Source organism: Nelumbo lutea, chromosome 7 (genome assembly GCF_056320005.1).
Source record: "Nelumbo lutea isolate HS-2025 chromosome 7, American lotus-T2T, whole genome shotgun sequence".
Classification (NCBI taxonomy): domain Eukaryota; kingdom Viridiplantae; phylum Streptophyta; class Magnoliopsida; order Proteales; family Nelumbonaceae; genus Nelumbo; species Nelumbo lutea.
In genome coordinates this window covers 10320121-10338777 of record NC_142690.1, presented here as the reverse complement: position 1 = coordinate 10338777, position 18657 = coordinate 10320121, and the positions used below count along the sequence as shown (strand labels likewise).

Below are 18657 nucleotides of genomic sequence, written 5' to 3'. Positions count from 1 at the left end.
TCGGCTTCTAGGTGTGACGCATTTGTTGTTATTCGAAGTTGTTAGAAGTTATTTTCGAAGTATTTAAGAAGATGAACCCTTCAGAAGTTGAAAACAAGCATGTTGCTGAATCTGGATAGGTTCCGGGAGCCTCTGTAGACTCTCTACTGGCTGTGATCACAGTCAAGTTGGATGGAACTAATTATCTAGCTTGGTCACAATCAGTAAACATTCATATCTGCAATAGAGGCAAATGGGGTTTTATCTTCGGGAGCAAGAAGGTTCCTTTGGAAGATGATCCATCATATGAAAAGTGGATGTAGGAAAATTATACGGTTATTGGATGGCTTGTGAACTCAATGCAACCGTAGATTAGTCAGCACTATTTGTGGATGAATTCAGCAAAGGAAATTTGGGATAGTGTTGCTGAAACCTATTCCCATAAATTAAATGTGGCTAGGGTTTACAAGCTGAGAAGTGATGTGACGAATTTGAGACAAGGGGAGAAACCATTAGCTGTGTATTTCTCAATACTGAAGTCTTTATGGCAAGAAATTGATTTGATAGAAGCTGTAGCCTGGGACACTACTATGCTAAGACCTATAGGAAACTTGTTGAGAGAAATAGGGTGTTTGAGTTTTTGACAGGGCTGAATCTAGAGTATGACTTCACAAAGCAAAATATTTTATCAAAGGGTAGTGTTTCACTGTCTCAAGCCTATGCCTTGGTAAGTAGTGAAGAAAGCAGGAGATTTGTCCAGGTCTAAGGGGCTGGTCTAAATGATCACTTTGCTAATATGGGAGTGAAACCTAAGGAAGTTGCATGGACTCCAAGTAGCTCAGGGAAGAAAGAAATTATTTGTGAGTACTGTAAGAAGCCAAAACACACTAAAGACAAGTTTTGGAAATTGCATCCTGAGCTTCTTCCTCTTTGGTTTCAAAAGAAGACTGGCAATATGAAGACAGGGAGTGCCAATATTGCTGCTGGTCCAGATAGTGACAGATACCAAACTGAAGAGATGACTGCTAGTGAGCAGTTAGCAGCTATGAAGGCAGAATATGAGAAGTTTGGGAGGATGACCAGTCACCTAGAGGGTGTGGCCTCTTCTTCCAACCCTCCAGGAAATTCAGCCTCTTCTGCATTTGCTCCTTCAGGTATACGGGCTTCTGCCAATCATGCAACTATTTCAGGTAATTGTAGGATCCCTTGGATTATTGATTCTGGTCCTTCTGATCATATGACCAGCCTTTCCACTTTGTTTGTTTCTTATGATTTACTTCCTGGCCGTGACAAAATCACCCTAGTCGATGGCTCTCTTGCCTCTATCTCTGGCAAGGGAACCATCAAGGCTACAGATTCCTTGTACTTCCTTCTGCTCTTCATGTACCCAAGCTAAATACAAATTTGTTATCTGTAAGTAGCTTAACTAAGTCATTGAACTGCTGTGTAACCTTCTTTCCTTCCTACTGTGTTTTTCAGGATTTGGAGTCTTAGAAAGTGATTGGGAGTGGCCATGAAGCGAATGAAATATATCTGCTGGACACTCCTAGACAGAGCCATGAACAACCTGAAAAAGCTGCTTTTGGGTCTACATCTATAGAGTCCATCAGTCAAGTCATGTTATGTCATTTTTGTTTGGGTCATCTTTCTTTTTTCTGCATTAAGTCATTTATTCCCAAAACTGTTTAAGGGAATTAGTCTGTCTAGTCTTCATTGTGAGTCGTGTGAATTGTCAAAACATTGTAGAAGTAGTTATCCTTTGAGTAATAAAAGATCTTCTTCTCCTTTTCATATTGTGCACTCTGATGTGTGGGGGCCTTACCACTTATCTTCTATGGGTGGCTACAAATATTTTATCTTGTTCATTGATGACTTTTCTTGGTTCACTTGGATATTTTTGATGAAGTCTCGTGATGAAGTTCCCAGACTTGTGAGGCAATTCCATGAATTTGTCCTAACCCAGTTTAATACCAGAATTAAAATTTTCAGATCTGACAGTGCAAAAGAATATTTTGAGAAAAACCTGACCTGCTATCTTATTGATTTGGGGGTTATTCACCAAATCTTCTGTGTTAGGACCCTAGAACAGAATGGAGTTGCTGAAAGAAAAAATAGGCATATTGTTGAAGTTGCAAGAAGTATTCTATTTGCCTCACATGTCCCTACAAAATTTTGGGGTGATGCTGTTCTCACTGCAACCTACCTAATCAATCGTATGCCATCCAGGGTTTTAGGGTTTAAGTCTCCCTTTAGTCTTCTTCATCTGGGCAAGGATCTTTTTCCTATTCCTCTTCGTATCTTTGGCTGCACTTGTTATGTACATATCTCAAGTGTCCAGAGACAAATTTGAACCAAAAGCTCACAAGTGTATCTTCTTTGGTTATTCCCCCACACAAAAGGGTTACTGTTGTTTTGATCCGAAGACTGGAACTCAGTATGTCTCCATGGATGTCACTTTTGATGAGCTCTCTTCCTTTTATGATTCTTCTCAGGAGAGGCAATGTTCAAAGGGGGAGAATTTGTCACAGTTGTTTGCTCTTCCCCTTCCTGTCCTAGTTGAGTCTTCTGTTGAGACTCTTCCTCCTTCAAATGAGTCAAGGGAGGATCAGTCATTTCATTCTCATTCCAGTGTTCCTATCCCTCCTCCTTTACCTCCTCATCCTCTTTTTAATCCCAGGTTGTTCCGAAGGCAGAGAACCAGAAATAAGCAGATTGTTTCCCCTACAGCACATGAGCCTCCTGCATTTCTAGTCACAGAAGAGACAACAGGTACTGATACAACCCCTTTGGAGTCATCCTTCCCAGACCTTGATGTCCCCATTGCTATTAGGAAAGGAAAAAGGAAGTGTACTGCACATTGCATTTCCAAACACCTTTCTTATATTTGCTCTCTCCTTCATATTTTGCCTACCTTTCTTTTGTTGCTTCAAACCCAATTCTCAGGTCTATGTTAGAAGCTCTTACTATTCCAGAATGGAGGGATGCTATGAGAACAGAAATTGATCCCCTGCACAAGAATGAAACTTGGAAAGTGGTTGATTTTCCTGAAGGGAAGGATCTAGTAGGCTGTAAGTGGGTTTTTACTATTAAATATCATGCTGATGGCACCATTGAAAGGTACAAGGCTAGGCTGGTTGCTAAAGGTTATACTCAGATATATGGGATTGATTATCTGGAGACCTTTTCTCTTGTTGCCAAGATGACTTCTGTGAGAGTTTTGCTATCTCTGGCTACACACTCAGACTGACCACTTTATCACTTGGATGTAAAGAATGCTTTTCTGAATGGAGAGTTACATGAGGAGGTCTATATGTCTCTTCCTCTAGGGATGTATGAAACATATATGAAAGGGAAGGTTTGCAGGCTGAAGAAATCTCTTTATGGACTTAAACAGTTCCCTAGTGCATGGTTTGAAAGGTTTAGGGCTGCCCTTGTTAGCTTTGGCTATGTACAAACACAGTCTGATCTTACCCTCTTTGTAAAGAGGAGAGGATCCTTGGCCGTTTACCTGATTGTGTATGTTGATGATATTGTTGTGACTGGTAGGGATGTATCAGGGATTAATGATCTCAAATCCTTCCTTCATACAGAGTTTGAGATCAAAGATCTGGGGGAATTGAGATACTTTCTTGGCATAGAAGTTGCTAGATCCAAGGATGGGATCCTTATCTCTCAGAGAAAGTATGTACTTGATTTACTCTCTGAAACAAGAAAGATGGGTGCTAGACTAGTTGCTAGTCCTATTGAGATGAGTCATAAACTCTCTGCCTCAGATGGAATATTGTTGGAAGATAAGGGAGTCTTCCAGAGACTACTTGTAAAACTTCTCTATCTATGGATGACTCAACCAGACATTGCATATGCTGTCAGTTGCATTAGTCAGTTTATGCATGCTCCTAGGGATACTCACATGGCAGCAGCAGAGCGAATTCTGTGTTATTTGAAGGGTTCCCCTGGAAAGGGAATTCTATTTGCTAAGCATGGCTATATGAAACTTGAAGCGTACACAGATGTTGATTGGGCCGGAAACATTGATGACAGAAGATCTACCTCTGGGTACTATAGCTTGGTGGTAGGTAATATTGTCTCTTGGAGAAGCAAGAAACAATCAGTTATTGCTCGGTCTTCAGCCTAAGCTGAATACAGAGCCATGGCTCATGGAGTTTCTGAACTATTATGGCATAGATCCTTGATAGAGGAACTTGGTATTGAGCATGATAAGCCAATGGTGTTATACTGTGATAATCAGGTTGCCATCAACATTGCTCACAATCCAGTACAACATGACAGAACTAAACATATTGAAGTTGACAGACACTTCATTCGAGAAAGAGTAGCTTCTGGAGAGGTGTGTCTACCTTTCATCACTTTTGAAGGACAGTTAACTGATTTCCTCACCAAGGGCATTCCCAAAGCTAAACTTCAGCATGATACTGGCAAGCTTGGCATGATTGACATCTATGCTCAGCTTGAGGGGGAGTGTAGAGAAGATGGGCCGAATGTACTATAGGCTGTTTATCTTTTTTATCTTTTATGTTCTTTGCTGTAATGGGCCTTAATCTGTGCTTTATTCTTTCTTATCTTATGTTTTTTAATTTTCTGCCCAACTAGGGGCCTCTCTGTAAATTACTAAAGTTTAACTTAATGAAATGGAATTAGGGGTGTAAGAGAGGAGGTTATGTTCGAAAATCTCTCTCTGAACCCCAATTGCCGCCACCTTCTTCTTCTTCTTCTTCTCTCTTCTTGCAACCTGATTTCTGCTATTTTCTTTTGATTTTCTGCAACTTATTTAAACAGTCCTTTCCTTTCAAAAGGCTGTTCTTCTTAGTAGAGGATTAAGGCAGGGGTGTCCTCTCTTCCCCCTACTTTTTACATTTGTAGTTGATATTTTCAGTTTCTTATTGGAGAAGGCAAAGGGACAGTCTTTGCTTAAAGGTTTTGGAGTAGGGAGAGAAGAGGCCCAAGTTTCCAATCTGATGTTCGCAGATGACATCATTCTTTTCTTTGAAGCAGATGACTACAACATACACAACTTGAAGTGGGTGATTATTTGTTTCAAAGAGGTGACAGGGCTGAAGGTAAATTTGGCAAGAAGCAGTTTGGTAGGCCTGAATGCAAATGATGAGATTCTAAAAAGTTTCAAGGAAGTATTAGGCTTCAAATTGGAAAAGTTACCAATATCATATCTAGGGATGCCTCTTGGAGGAAACCTGAGAAGCCATTTTTTTGGGATCTGGTGATTAAGAAATGTGAAAAAAGACACTACTTGGAAAAATGTTATCTCTTAAAAGGTGATAGGATTACCATTATAAAAACATCTCTGGCTAATTTGCCAACATACTTCCTATCTGTTTTTAGTGTCCCAATTAAAATAAAAAACAAGATAGAGAAACTCCAGCAAGATTTCTTATAGGATGGTGGAAATGAAAAGTCTTGCCATTTAGTAAAGTGGAATCAGGTTTGTAAAACCAAGGAAGGTGGAAGACTAGGAATTGGTCATATCAAAGAGAGGAATGAAGCCTTACTTGGGAAATGGCTTTGGAGATTTCCTACTGAAACAGGAACCACTTGGACTTCCATTATCAGCAGCAAGTACGGGAGAATCTCAAATGAATGGGATAGCAACGCCCACTTGAACCGAATGACAGCAAACAATCCCTGGAAAGGTATTTCTTCAGCTTTTTATTTATTCATTCCTTTTATTAGATATAAAGTGGGAAATGGAAATCGGATTAAATTTTGGACTGACCTTTGGTGGGGAGACAGAACCTTAGCTAGTGCTTTTTCAACCTTTCTCGTTCCAAAGAAGACACAATTTCCTCTTGCCTCATTCCTTCTTCCTCTGGATTTAACTGGAACCTAAACCTAAGAAGACATCTGAGAGAAGTAGAAGTAGATGAGCTCAGAAACCTCTTGCATCACCTTAGAGAGGTCTTTCTCCAACTACCCCTGACCAAAGAGTTTGGTCCCTTAACCCTGCTGGAAAGTTCATCCCGAGTTCCTTTTTCAAGGCTCTAGTATCAAGTGTATGTGACCCTAACTTCCTCTTCCAAGAATCTGTGGTGTTCCAGTGTCCCCTCAAAATTGTTGTGTGGGAGGCTTGCCTAAAGAAAATAAACACCTATGATACCTTACAGAAAAAAATTCAAAGGCAAGTGGTGCATTTCCCCACATGCTTGTCCTCTGTGCCTAAATGACAGAGAATCAGCAAATCACCTTCTTCTACACTGTACTGTAACCAAGAAGATTTGGTACCATTTCATCAGAATGGTTGATATCAAGTGGGTTTTTCCCCACATGCTTGTCCTCTATGCCTAAATGATGGAGAATCAGCAAATCACCTTCTTCTACACTGTACTGTAACCAAGAAGATTTGGTACCATTTCCTCAGAATGGTTGATATCAAGTGGGTTTTTCCCCACATGCTTGTCCTCTGTGCCTAAATGATGGAGAATCAGCAAATCACCTTCTTCTACACTGTACTGTAACCAAGAAGATTTGGTACCATTTCCTCAGAATGGTTGATATCAAGTGGGTTTTTCCTAAACAGGTAGTGGAGGCAATGTGGCAATGGAAAGGTACAAGTTTAGGTACAAGAGGAAATCTGTATTGGAGATTGGTAGTTCATGCTGTCATGTGGGGTGTTTGGGAAGAAAGAAACAACAGGGTGTTTGAGAATAAAGCCAAAACTGTAGAAGATCTGATCTCCTCTATTACTTTCCACTACAATCCTTGGGCTGTAAATTCTGGAGATTTTGCTGGACTTTTTTGGATGATCTCCTGCAAAATCTAAAGGAAATCCTTGTCATCCCCAAGACAGGATATTCTCATCTTTGTTTTAAAAGGAAGGAAAGGATGGCGAGATTAAGTTTTGACAGGAGTGCTCAAGGTTCTTCTAGTGTAGCAGGGGTTGGAGGTATAGTCCAGGATAGAGACGGGAACATATGTTGGGCTTTTAGTGGACCGATTGGTTGTGCTAATTATACAAAGGCAGAAATAGTAGCAGCCCTCATGGGACTTCAGTATGCTAAAATGTTAGGAATTTCCTCCCTACCTATTGAAGGTGATTCATCCAATACGATAAGATGGCTAAAAGAAAAAGACAGCGGGCCTTGGAATTTGGCTCATTTCTTGGCAGAAGCTAGAGACATCTTGGATTCAATGCAGGTTAAATTGAACTGGATTCCCAGGTGTGAATAAACCCTAGTTGTTTCTAGGTCAAAGTAGAGAAGAAAGAAGAAAGAAGAAAGAAAAGAGAAAGAAGAAGAAGGAGAGGAGAAAAGTATTCGGCCAGACTAGAAGAGAGGATGTACAAAAGTACCTCTCCTAGCCGACCCACTTGACTTTTATTCATGAAAACTTGAGTTACAAGAAAGACAATTTTGTCCCTCATAGAAGATGGGACACATAACTTAAACTCAGATACAATAGACATTTCACTTTCAATAAGATACACCAGAATGACCAAAATACCCTTGACTCGAGCATTCTAACACTCCCCCTCAAGCTGGAGAGTATATATCATATAGTCCCAGCTTGTTACAAATGTAATCTATTCTTCCCCGAAAATCCTTTTGTGAAGATATCTGCCCACTGATTTCCTGAGCTCACATGAGATGTAGTTATTACCCCACTTATCACTTTCTCTCTCACAAAGTGACAATCCACCTCAATATGTTTAGTTCTTTCATGGAAGACCGGATTGGATGAGATGTGAACAGCAGCTTGGTTATCACAATATAGTTTCATGGGTTTGTCAATTGAGAAACCCATCTCCTGTAGTAGGTTCTTCAGCCATACTAGTTCACATGTGGTATGGGCCATAGCCCTGTACTCTGCTTCCGCACTACTTCTTGCCACCACTGTTTGCTTCTTGCTCTTTCAAGTTACAAAATTGCCACCCAGGAAGGTACAATACCCTGTGGTTGACCTCCTGTCTGATATAGAGCCAGCCCAATCAGCATCTGTGTACCCTACTATCTCAAGAGGTCCTCCTTTTTGGTATAACAGACCACAACCTAGAGCACCCTTTAGGTACCTAACAATTCTCAGAACAGCTTCCCAGTGAGGAACCTGAGGATGTTGCATAAACTGACTCACCACACTCACAGCAAATGATATATCTGGTCGGGTAATGGTCAGGTAGTTCAACTTTCCCACCAACCTTCTGTATCTTCCAGGATTATCAAACTCATCACCTGCATCCACACTTAACTTGGCATTGAGTTCCATAGGAGTCTCTGCTGGTTTAGCACCTAACAACCCTGTTTCTTCAAGTAGATCAAGAACATATTTCCTCTGGCATAGGTTGATCCCCTGTTTTGACCTCACAACTTCTATTCCTAAGAAATACTTTAGCTTCTCCAGATCTTTCGTATTGAAGTGGTCCTGTAAGAATTTTTTCAGCCTGTCAATTCCATTGTTGACACTTCCAGTTATGACAATATCATCCACATACACGACTAGATTTTTCCATCTTTCGAGTTATAGATAAACACGGAATGATCAACCTGACACTGTTTCATCCCAAAGGCCTTCACCACTTCACTGAACCTGCCGAACCATGCACGTGGAGATTGTTTCAGTCTATAGATTGCCTTTTTGAGCCTGCACACCTTACCAGCCTCCCCCTGAGCAACAAACCCTGGTGGTTGCTCCATATACACCTCCTCAACAAGATCACCATGTAGGAAGGCATTTTTGATGTCAAGTTGTAGGAGAGGCCAATCATACATAGTAGCCAATGAGATCAACACCCGAACTGAACCAATTTTAGCCACAGGAGAGAATGTCTCCATATAGTCCACACCATATAATTAAGAATAGCCCTTGGCCACTAACCGTGCCTTCAATCGTTCCACATTGCCATCAGGAAGATGCTTCACTGTATAGACCCATTTACACCCAACAGTGTGCTTACCAGGAGGAAGGATGGTGAGTTCCCACGTATGATTATGTTGTAGAGCAGAGAGTTCTTCTTCCATGGCTTGTCGCCACCTTGGAGAGGCAAGGGCTTCCTGTACAGTCTTGGGAATGGGAACTGAAGAGAGTAATGATATAAACTTGTAATGGGAAGCAGAAAGGTGAGCAGTGGAAACATAGTCTGAAATGGGATGAGAAGTACAAGTACGTTTACCTTTCCGCAAAGCAATAGGGAGATGAAGATCTGAGGGAGAAGGAGCAGTAGCAGGATCTGTCGACGGGTGCTGAAGTGGAGGAGCCGAAGCACTTCTGCGAGTATACACTTGAGTAATTGGCGGCCTCTCTATAGTAACTGGCATATGATGTGCATCTGCAGTAGGAGTGGGAGCTACGGGAAGGGGGTCCACAACCGGAACAGGAAGAGGAACCACAGAGGGAGAAGAAGAGACCCTGACATTGGAGAAAAAAGGAACTGATTCAAAGAAGGTGACATCCGGGCACACAAACAATTTATGAAACTTAGGGTTATAACACTTGTACCCTTTCTGAGTCCTTGAGTAGCCAAGAAAAATACACTTCGTAGCCCGAGCATCTAGCTTGTCTACTCGAGGCCCCAAGTGCTGAACAAAACAAACACAACCAAAGACTCTTGGGGTGAGAGGAAAGGGAGACAAAGTGGGAAACAACATGGAGAAAGGGGATTGACTTCCAAGGATTGACATGGGCATCCGATTTATTAAAAAACAGGATGTAAGAACAACATCACTCCAAAAGTGCTTTGGGACATGCATATTGATCATCAAGGACCGAGCAGTTTCAAGAAGATGTCTATTTTTCCGTTCAGCTACACCGTTTTGTTGTGGGGTGTAGGCACAAGAAGTTTGATGAATTATTCCATGATGTTCTAGGTATTGCTGAAATGATGAGGAGATGTATTTTTTGGCATTATCGGAGCGAAGTATTTTCATATTAACACCAAACTGAGTGCGTATTTCAGCATGAAATTTCTGAAAAATAGAGAACAATTCACTACGGTCTTTCATAAGATAGATCCATGTCATCCTTGAAAAGTCATCAACAAAGATTACAAATTACTTAAACCCATTGTATGACCCCACTTTAACTGAACCCCATCCATCAGAATGAACTAAAGCAAAAGGACTTGAGACACGACTATCAATTCTTGGACTAAATGAGACTCGATGATGTTTTCCCAACTGACATGACTCACAATCTAATGATGAAAGATGACTCAAGGAAGGAACTAGCAGCTTCAAAGCCTTGAGAGAGGGATGACCAAGTCTGCAGTGCCATTGGAGAGGAGTAAGAGACGACTGAAAAGCCAATGGAGGGCCACCACCATCAAGGTAATACAAACCACCGGCTTCATGCCCTCCACCAATCTTCGTCCCCGTCTTGAGATCCTGAAACACACAAGAAGAAGGATAGAAGGTTACAGAACAATTAAGGGACTTGGTTAATCTACTAACAGACATAAGGTCAAAAGGGAACTTAGGAACATATAAAACAGATGCTAAAGACAATGAGGAGAGATCAACATCACCAACACCACAAATAGGAGATGTAGAACCATTAGCAAGTGTAGCTGTCTGAGATGTGGAGGTGCGAGAAAGGGAAGAGAATACATCAGGAGTCCCAGACATATGGTCCGAGGCGCCAGAACCAATGATCCAGGGTGAGGCTTTGGAAGCTAAACAAGTCATACCTGAATGGGCAAGTGTAGCTGTGTTCTGCTGAGATGTTTGAAGGAACTGCTCATATATTGCCCGTGGTACACTCACCATTTCCTGCCCGGAAGCACAAGTGGGTGTGGAGGGGGTTGGTGCAGTTTGCTGGCTTTCTGTAATTGTGCTACTACTTTTAGATGTAACATGGTTAGCCCAAGTGTTAGGTGGACCACGCAAATCATAACAGAAATTAATTGTGTGCCCCTCTAAGCCACAATGTGTACATTTTCTCTGAGCATTACCCCTTCCTTTTCCACGGCCTCCCCCTGACTCACGGCTTCCAGTTCGTCCACTGGCCCGGTTAAACATGTGTCCACCACGGTTGCTTGGAGGGCCACTGCTGCCACCACCACTTCTACTTCCACGACTACTCCCTTTAGTCACTACCAAACCAGATCTATCAGAGAAGGAAGAATGTTCCACTGGCTCAATGGATGTCCTCTTAAGACGAGCAAAAACTTCTTCAAGTGAGGGGAGAGCTGATCCCCCCAATATCTGTGCTCTGACAAGCTCATACTCAGCCTTCAAGCACACAAGAAACCTAGTCACATCAAGTTGTTCATGTTGCTGCTGTTGGATCTGGACATCTGGTGTGAGAGGGTGATACACATTTAGCTCATTGCGGATGTTTCTCAAACTTGCATAATACTCTTCTAAGCTTTGACTTTCTTGCTTCAAATTGAAGTACTCTTGGTATAACTGATATACCCTAGTTGTGTTGTCTTGTCTAGAGTACAACTTTTTAGCATGATCCTAGATCTCTTTGGCTGTATCTAGGAACATGAAGTTCACACTAATCTTTGGTTCCATGCTGTTCCAAAGCCATGTCATTATCTGTGCATCATCTTGTTCCCAATCACTGAACCCAGGAGAATCAGAGGAAGGTTTCTCTTCCCTCACATGTTTTACTTTCCTCTTGGCCTTCAAGAACACCTCCACAGATTTTGCCCATGGTATATAGTTCTCACCATTCAACTTGATGGATGTCATTTGAACACTTAGATAATTTGAAGAGAGCATGATGCCTGTTTTGTTGTCATTCCCAACAACAGTTGAAGCCATCTCAATTATGTCTCCTCTGAATATACACCACAATCTCACACTTGTCACAAGACTTATTTCACTTACAATACCACCAACCCACTTTCTTCAACTGCACATTACACACTACACTTTAAAGCTGAAATCATTCAGTCAACACATCAAACACTTGGACTGCACACTGCAGGACCATTTACCACCAACACACCACTACTGAAATTACTCAGTCATTTCATCGAACACTTGTTCTGCAAACTGCAGAACTGATTACACACAAGGTCTAGTGGTTCACTTTTAAGCATTAAAAAAAAAAAAACATAGATATGCCAGCCACCACAACACAATCAACACCACACCACTGCTGTCGTGGACATCAGCAGTCTACCACTCTTCTTTCAGCACACATGTGAGCAAGAAAACACAAAAAAACATGACTGATATGTGTATCAGTTTCACCCAGCACCACAACAACTAACTTTCGATGCACACAAAAAAAATCAGCATTCACAATCCATTTCTGAACACACGACAGCAGTGTCCATACCTGTATACGACTAGCCCTCTTCGTACACTGAATAGAGGGTCTAGTATACCACTTCAACGACCACCACAGCACCAGCCAGAGGCATTCTCACCTCCAGGCCCTCAAAACGACAACTCCTTTTCAGCCCTTTATCGAGTCTTCAATCAGATCAGCTGTAGGATGAAGAAACCTACTATGAAGCTGGCGGCGAACCCAGGAAGAAGACAGCAGCAAGAAAAAAAAAAAAAACGAACACCAGACCTTAATGCTCTGATACCATGTGAATAAACCCTAGTTGTTTCTAGGTCAAAGTAGAGAAGAAGAAAGAAGAAAGAAAAGAGAAAGAAGAAGAAGAAGGAGAGGAGAAAAGTATTCGGCCAGACTAGAAGAGAGGATGTACAAAAGTACCTCTCCTAGCCGACCCACTTGACTTTTATTCATGAAAACTTGAGTTACAAGAAAGACAATTTTGTCCCTCATAGAAGATGGGACACATAACTTAAACTCAGATACAATAGACATTTCACTTTCAATAAGATACACCAGAATGACCAAAATACCCCTGACTCGAGCATTCTAACACCAGGGAACTGAACACTGTAGCAGATGGGTTAGCTAAATTTGATGCTCATAGAGATTACTTTTTTAGTGATAGTGTTCTACCTTTTTAACCTTTATCTGCTTTGCTTTGGTGTACATTTTCTCATGTACCACCTTTCATTGCACCCTTATTTTATTTGATCTTTCTATTTCACAAGTTAGAAATTTGAGAGCAATTTTCTGTTGTTTTGAAGGTGCTCCTTCAGCTTTTCATGTTTGTTGAGTTTTGGGTTGATATAACATGTTTTTTATTTACATAGTATAGTTAGTGAGTTATTGGGCCTTAGGCCCATTAGTTTATGTTTTAAGTTAAGAGTGTTTTTAAGTTCTCACAAGTAACTGACTTACTAAGGGCATACTTGTCTTTGTACTCTCTTTTATTTATGTATATAATCTAATGAAAGGGGTGGTCGGACCTAATTCTGAGCTTGTCCCATTCTCTTCTATCTCTCTTCTCTCTCTTTCTCAGTTGAATCTTTTCTTCTCTTTCTTTTCTTCTTTATTTTACATTTTTTATATCAAAACAGGTTGTCCAAACTTTTCTACTATGTCGATCTCTATAAGAGCACTTTGTTTGGTGCTGAGACTTGAGACCAGCAATTTTTTTTTTAATTTCTTGTGTTGAGTTCTTGGGCTGTTTTCTTGACATTTCCCTCATTCTTATCTGAGTTTTGTGTTGGATATTAGGCAGTTTTTTTGCCTTAATCGAGAGGTTGGATAGGAGATTTGTGGGGTGGAAAAATCACTTCCTTTGATTAGGTAGTGGCATCACATGTGCAAATTAAGATGCCAGCTTTGATAGAGAAGAGGTTGTAGAAAATTTGAAGAGCTATTTTGTGGAATAGGAGGAAAGACAAGAGGAAGTTCCATCTTGTTAAATTGTCTTGAGTCTATCAGCCAAAAGTAGGAGGGTTGGGTTTTAGGAATGTGGGTCTCACAGAGAAAGCGTTTCATGGTAAGCGGTTATAGAGGAGTTTGAATCTGCCCCCCACCGAATTGCACTGCAAAAACGTCCCACATCATTAGAAGACGCCGCGTGTCCACCCACACGCATGCGCCTCAACCTCGTGAGGAGCTAATGGGACGGCCGTTAGCACCTTCACCCAAAAAAGTGAGTTTCCTTCTTTCGAGTTTGGATCTCAATCTTTCACTCCTATTGACCTGCCCTCTGAAACTCAGACCGCTCCATCTCCTCCTCCGCCGGATCTTTTTAAGAAATCCAATGCCGACGATCATTCCACCAGATACACCAGAACTCCCCATCCCTCTTATCTCAGATATTCTCAGATATGTTTTTTCTTTTAGTTTTTTAACTTGTTTTTGCAATAGAAAAAACGCAGAAGGAAGAATCGCCGGCAGATATTCTCGAATATGTTCTCTTCCTCCTGCAATATTCCACACTAAATTCACTGATTTGAGTTTAACCATGGAATGTCTCCGATTGGGTTGACATGCAGTGCAAAGACGAGCAAATTTCATGGTTATTTAAACCATAATAATTGTGTGAGTCAGACAGAGCACAATCGTTTTCGTGAGGGTTGGCTCTCTCCAAAAAAAAAAAGAAAGATTAGAGGGTTGGCACTGAAGACCTCATAAACAAGTTCAAAACTTGATTTTGAGCCATGATGTGTTTCTGTACTTTAAAGGGAAATCAAGATTAGTTGGAGGTTGAGTTGCTTAAATTAATTCAGTTTGGCTTCCATCAAGAAAAATGATGAATCCTTTTCCTATAGTTGTCCTTGTTGCTGATAATTTAGAGATAGAAACAAGCAGTTGGTTTGTCGAACTTAAAAGTCGCATTATCAAGACAAAGCGCTTTCTAGGGATGACATAAAAAGACATTGTTGTCATTGTTTCAAGCCTTTGAGTCCTAACCAGAGCCAATACCTGTATCTGTTGCAATTCTTCCATTCTGCGTTTTTTCTATTGCAAAAAAAAAATGTTAAAAAAACTGAGAAAAATATATTTGAGAATATCTGAGATGAGAGGGACGGGGAGTGTGTACCTCCGGTGTATCTACCGGAACGATCGTCGGCGTTGGATTCCTCGGCAAAATTCGACGGGGGAGGAGATGCAGTGGTCTGGGTTTCAGAGGGCAAGTTGATAGGAGTGAGAGACTGAGATTCGAACTTGAAAGAGAGAAACTCTCTTTTTTGGGTGAAATGGGAGATAACAGCTGTCCCATTAGCTCTGCACGAGGCTGAGGTGCATGCGTGTGGGAGGACACGCGGTGTCTTTTAATGGTGTGGGACGATTTTGGGGCACAAGTCGATGGGGGGGCAGATTCGAACTTGTTATAGAAGTTGCCTAGAGAGGAATCTGCCAAGTAGAGAAGAATTATAATGGTGAAATATATTGAAACTCTTTTTTAGTGGTCTTATTCGGTGGTTAACTCGTCATATGGGTTTAGCTTTTGGAGATGTATTTTGAAGATATTTAGCAAGTATGGTCCACTCACAGGATGCAAAGTTGGGGATGATGCTAAATCAGATTTCAGAAATATGTTGGAGTGATTTTGGTAAATACTGTGAGCATTGTCCAAGACCGCATTTGGTTTCTCCTCTGGTGAGGACAACCATAAAGATCTTTACTTTTTATGAGGTGGTTCAATGTTCTGGTTCCCCATTTTCTGGATAGGGGAATAACCATGTGTTTCAACCTTCTTCAAAATCTCGATTGGACTCTTAATCCCTTATCATATAGGGGGGCTGTGCTTACTTGAAAAGAACATGATGGAAAGTGCACAGTTCACTTGTTTCATGCGGCCCTTGCTTGGGGTACTTAGTTCTTTGATGCCAACTGCATATTAGAGAGGTTTTTTCCTCCCAAGTCCAAAGATTGAAGCATTTATAAGGATGTTGTTCCTTCTTTTCATTTTTTTCTTTTTGATCAATAATTCCTTCTTTTCATTTTCACTCACACTTGTTCTGTTTCATGCTAGTTTTTGGCATTTTGGTTGCTTTTGGATATGGGGGACTTCTTACATTTTTTCACATAAGAATGACCGTGTTATTTCTTTTTATTTGTTCCTGTATTTTTCTTGTTGAAAATATATGCAAGGTTCTTATGTTCAATTACATACAAATTATTATTTTTCAACATTTTTTTTGCTTCATGGAGTTATACAATGGAGGGTAGCCTGTCCCCTATACCCATAACCTCCCAACCCTGGTGAAGTGGGAACCAGCCAGAGAACTTACCCACCGAGCCACCATCAGTTGGTTATTCTTTTTTAACATTACATAGATCATTTAATCATTCATTTGTGGAGAACTTTATATTTCTAAATAAGTATAAATGTTAAGAAAAGGAGCCAAGTCCTTGGCAGTAAGCCACCAGGGGGCTAAGTTTGTTCCAGTATTGCCTATTACGTGAGGCTAGCTCATGAGCTACACAATTTTCCAGATATTTCCACATACCTAAATCTAATCATATAAAAAAGAACCAACTAAACTAGAAGTGTGCTTGAAATGAGGTTGTTTCAGTTGGCTCAATGGTCAACAATTGGAAGGGCTGATTCTTTGGCAAGATTAGGGGAAAACGGGCAGCAACTTTTTGGAGCTCAAATGTAAGGTTAATCTAAGAAAAGGGATAGGTAACGTACTTCCAGTCTATATATTGGGATGCATTATACTTTGTACATATTTGATTTTTTTTTTTTATAAAAAAGAATAACACACTTCCAGTTAGGCAGTTACCTATAAAAAAGGGTCTGCTTAATGCCAGAATGAGTTGTCCCTTGCAAAAGACTACACAACAGTCTGCACATATCCTTCCACCAAGCTGTTTGATGTTTAGCTGAAAGGCCCTCCAAAGCCCATAAATAACTATCTGAAGCTCTGCTTCTTCACCTGCTGTAGAAACTCTTTATCCTTTGTGGGGAACTTGAATAAACGTGTTGGCTTTTTATTGGATGATGCCACACACGGTTATCCTATGACATGGGAAATTCAAAGGTAGTAGGGTGAAATAGCTATGCTGTCATTGTTAAATGGTTTCTGTAATTCAGCTATAAAGGCACTGATGGTTTCTGAACTATTGGCAGGGGCCGAAAATGGAACCCACTTCGACGGAGGTTGGATAGTTATGACTACACTGTTGAGCAACATATAGTTGGATCTCTTCTTTTTACCCCCCTACTACTTTTACTACCTACAACTTATGTTTTCTACATTTTTTTCACAATTATGAATACAACATCTAGTTGCATCTGTATATTGATTGAGGTCATTGTGTCAATCCTTCATGCTACACCTTATGCTAAAATTTTCATCTGGATGGTAAGACCAAGAAGATTTCTGTGCGGAATATGGTTCGAAATATTAACTGATCCAGGTAGTAAGGTGCTTGGTCATCCAGAGGTTGGATATATTGATGAAGACCATCCAGGATGTGGGAAGACTCCAGAAGACGGGACAAAACAGGAAGATGAAAAAAGATATGCAATTATGATTTCATTTCTTCGCAGCAACTTTTCAAATATAGGTACCGGTATTATTCTTAACATGGCTTGGTTGGGGAATCATGACAGGGCTTGTTCAAATAATTTTAAAGTATCTGTCATTTTTTTCCAAACACATGCATTTAATAGTGGGATCCTTTGTTTTGTCTAGAACATGTTAACACCTTAACTTGGGTTAGCATATTTCACTCTTTTGGGGTTAGATGCACCTTTCAGCATTCTGTCACTGTGGCTTTAATACTAATCAGAGTGGAAGTTTATTTCAGGACAAATCATTCTACCACACTACAGAGTTTTGTTTCATGGGGTTTCTCTGTCATCTGGTGCTTCACCTGCCTATGGACTTTTCACCGGAAGAAGGTAGGCTGCGTATCTTTTCAATTGTTTGTGCATCATCCAGAGTCCAGACTGCTTAGTTTGTTTCCCTATTAGATATGATTATAAGTTTAAACATTTCATTTTCTGTTACAGAATTCCTTCTGCTCTGGGAATTTCTCTCCCTCCAACAATGCCATGGATGTCTGTCACCTGTAGGGAGTATTGGCGACTATGCCATGACACAATAATTGCATGCATGATAGATGACTTCTGACAGATTCTGCTAACCTAATATCACATTCCACTTTTTCCAACTCAATTCTTTGTTTCCACTTACTGCTAATTTGTTCTCTTTCTTTTATTATTATTTTTGATGAGGATGTGTGCTCTGCTTTCATACTGTAGGGGGATGAGGTAAAAGTTATCTCACGTGGCTCACTTGGCAAAAGATTATAGCCACAGGAACTGAGGAGAGTTTCTTCTTTACCATTTGATGAGTGTGCTTTTGGTCCATCCTGTTGGAGACCAGCATTTGTTGTTGTTGTTGTCGTCATCGTCGTCGTCGTTGTTGTTTCCTCTTTTTTTCTTTTAATTTTATCTAGTTACTGTGCTTATGCTAGCAATAGACCTTAGGTACCAAATCTGTTAAATCTAAAAGGTTCCGTGATAGAGTAGAAGGTTCACAAATTTGTTTAGCTTACTTTTTTCTTTTTTTTGAATTCTCATTTCTGTAAATTATATTGATGTAAAAGCCTGACTTTCATATACAAAAAGCTTTACAAATACCTTAATCAAGTAACATATGAAGTGCATAAGGTGTTATCACAGACTATACCCTCCTTTATATTCAAGAGTTCTTTTTAAAGACGGCCAGTGAAACAGATACTTTTCTCTGTTAGTCATTCCATGAAGTGTGTGCATTGTGATCCTCCAGTGGACCATATTAGACAATGAAAGAACTTCTTTTGAACAGCTTTAGCACCGCCTGTCCATTTCCAAAAAAAAAAAATAAAGGAAAATCAATCACATCTTAATCATGATAATCTTTGGAACAGATGCTTTTC

General features: G+C 40.5%; 1 protein-coding gene across 8 annotated transcripts in view; it reads left to right on the top strand.

Annotated features, from left to right (window-relative positions):
- The window catches only part of LOC148845041 (N-acetylglucosaminyl transferase component family protein / Gpi1 family protein), a 60664-nt gene extending 42298 nt beyond the window's left edge, over window positions 1–18366 (top strand). For 4 of the 8 annotated variants that reach the window (XM_088954852.1, XM_088954850.1, XM_088954855.1 and 1 more), the window contains exons 7-9: window positions 16859–17298; window positions 17542–17635; window positions 17747–18366. In XM_088954852.1, coding sequence (XP_088810978.1) covers window positions 16859–17298; window positions 17542–17635; window positions 17747–17867 — 655 coding nt within the window. In that variant the 3' untranslated portion in view covers window positions 17868–18366. Of the gene's footprint in view, window positions 1–16858; window positions 17305–17541; window positions 17636–17746 lie in introns of all 8 variants that reach the window. The other 4 variants (XM_088954849.1, XM_088954853.1, XM_088954851.1 and 1 more) reach the window with 1 other exon arrangement.
- Window positions 18367–18657: the final 291 nt, after the last annotated feature.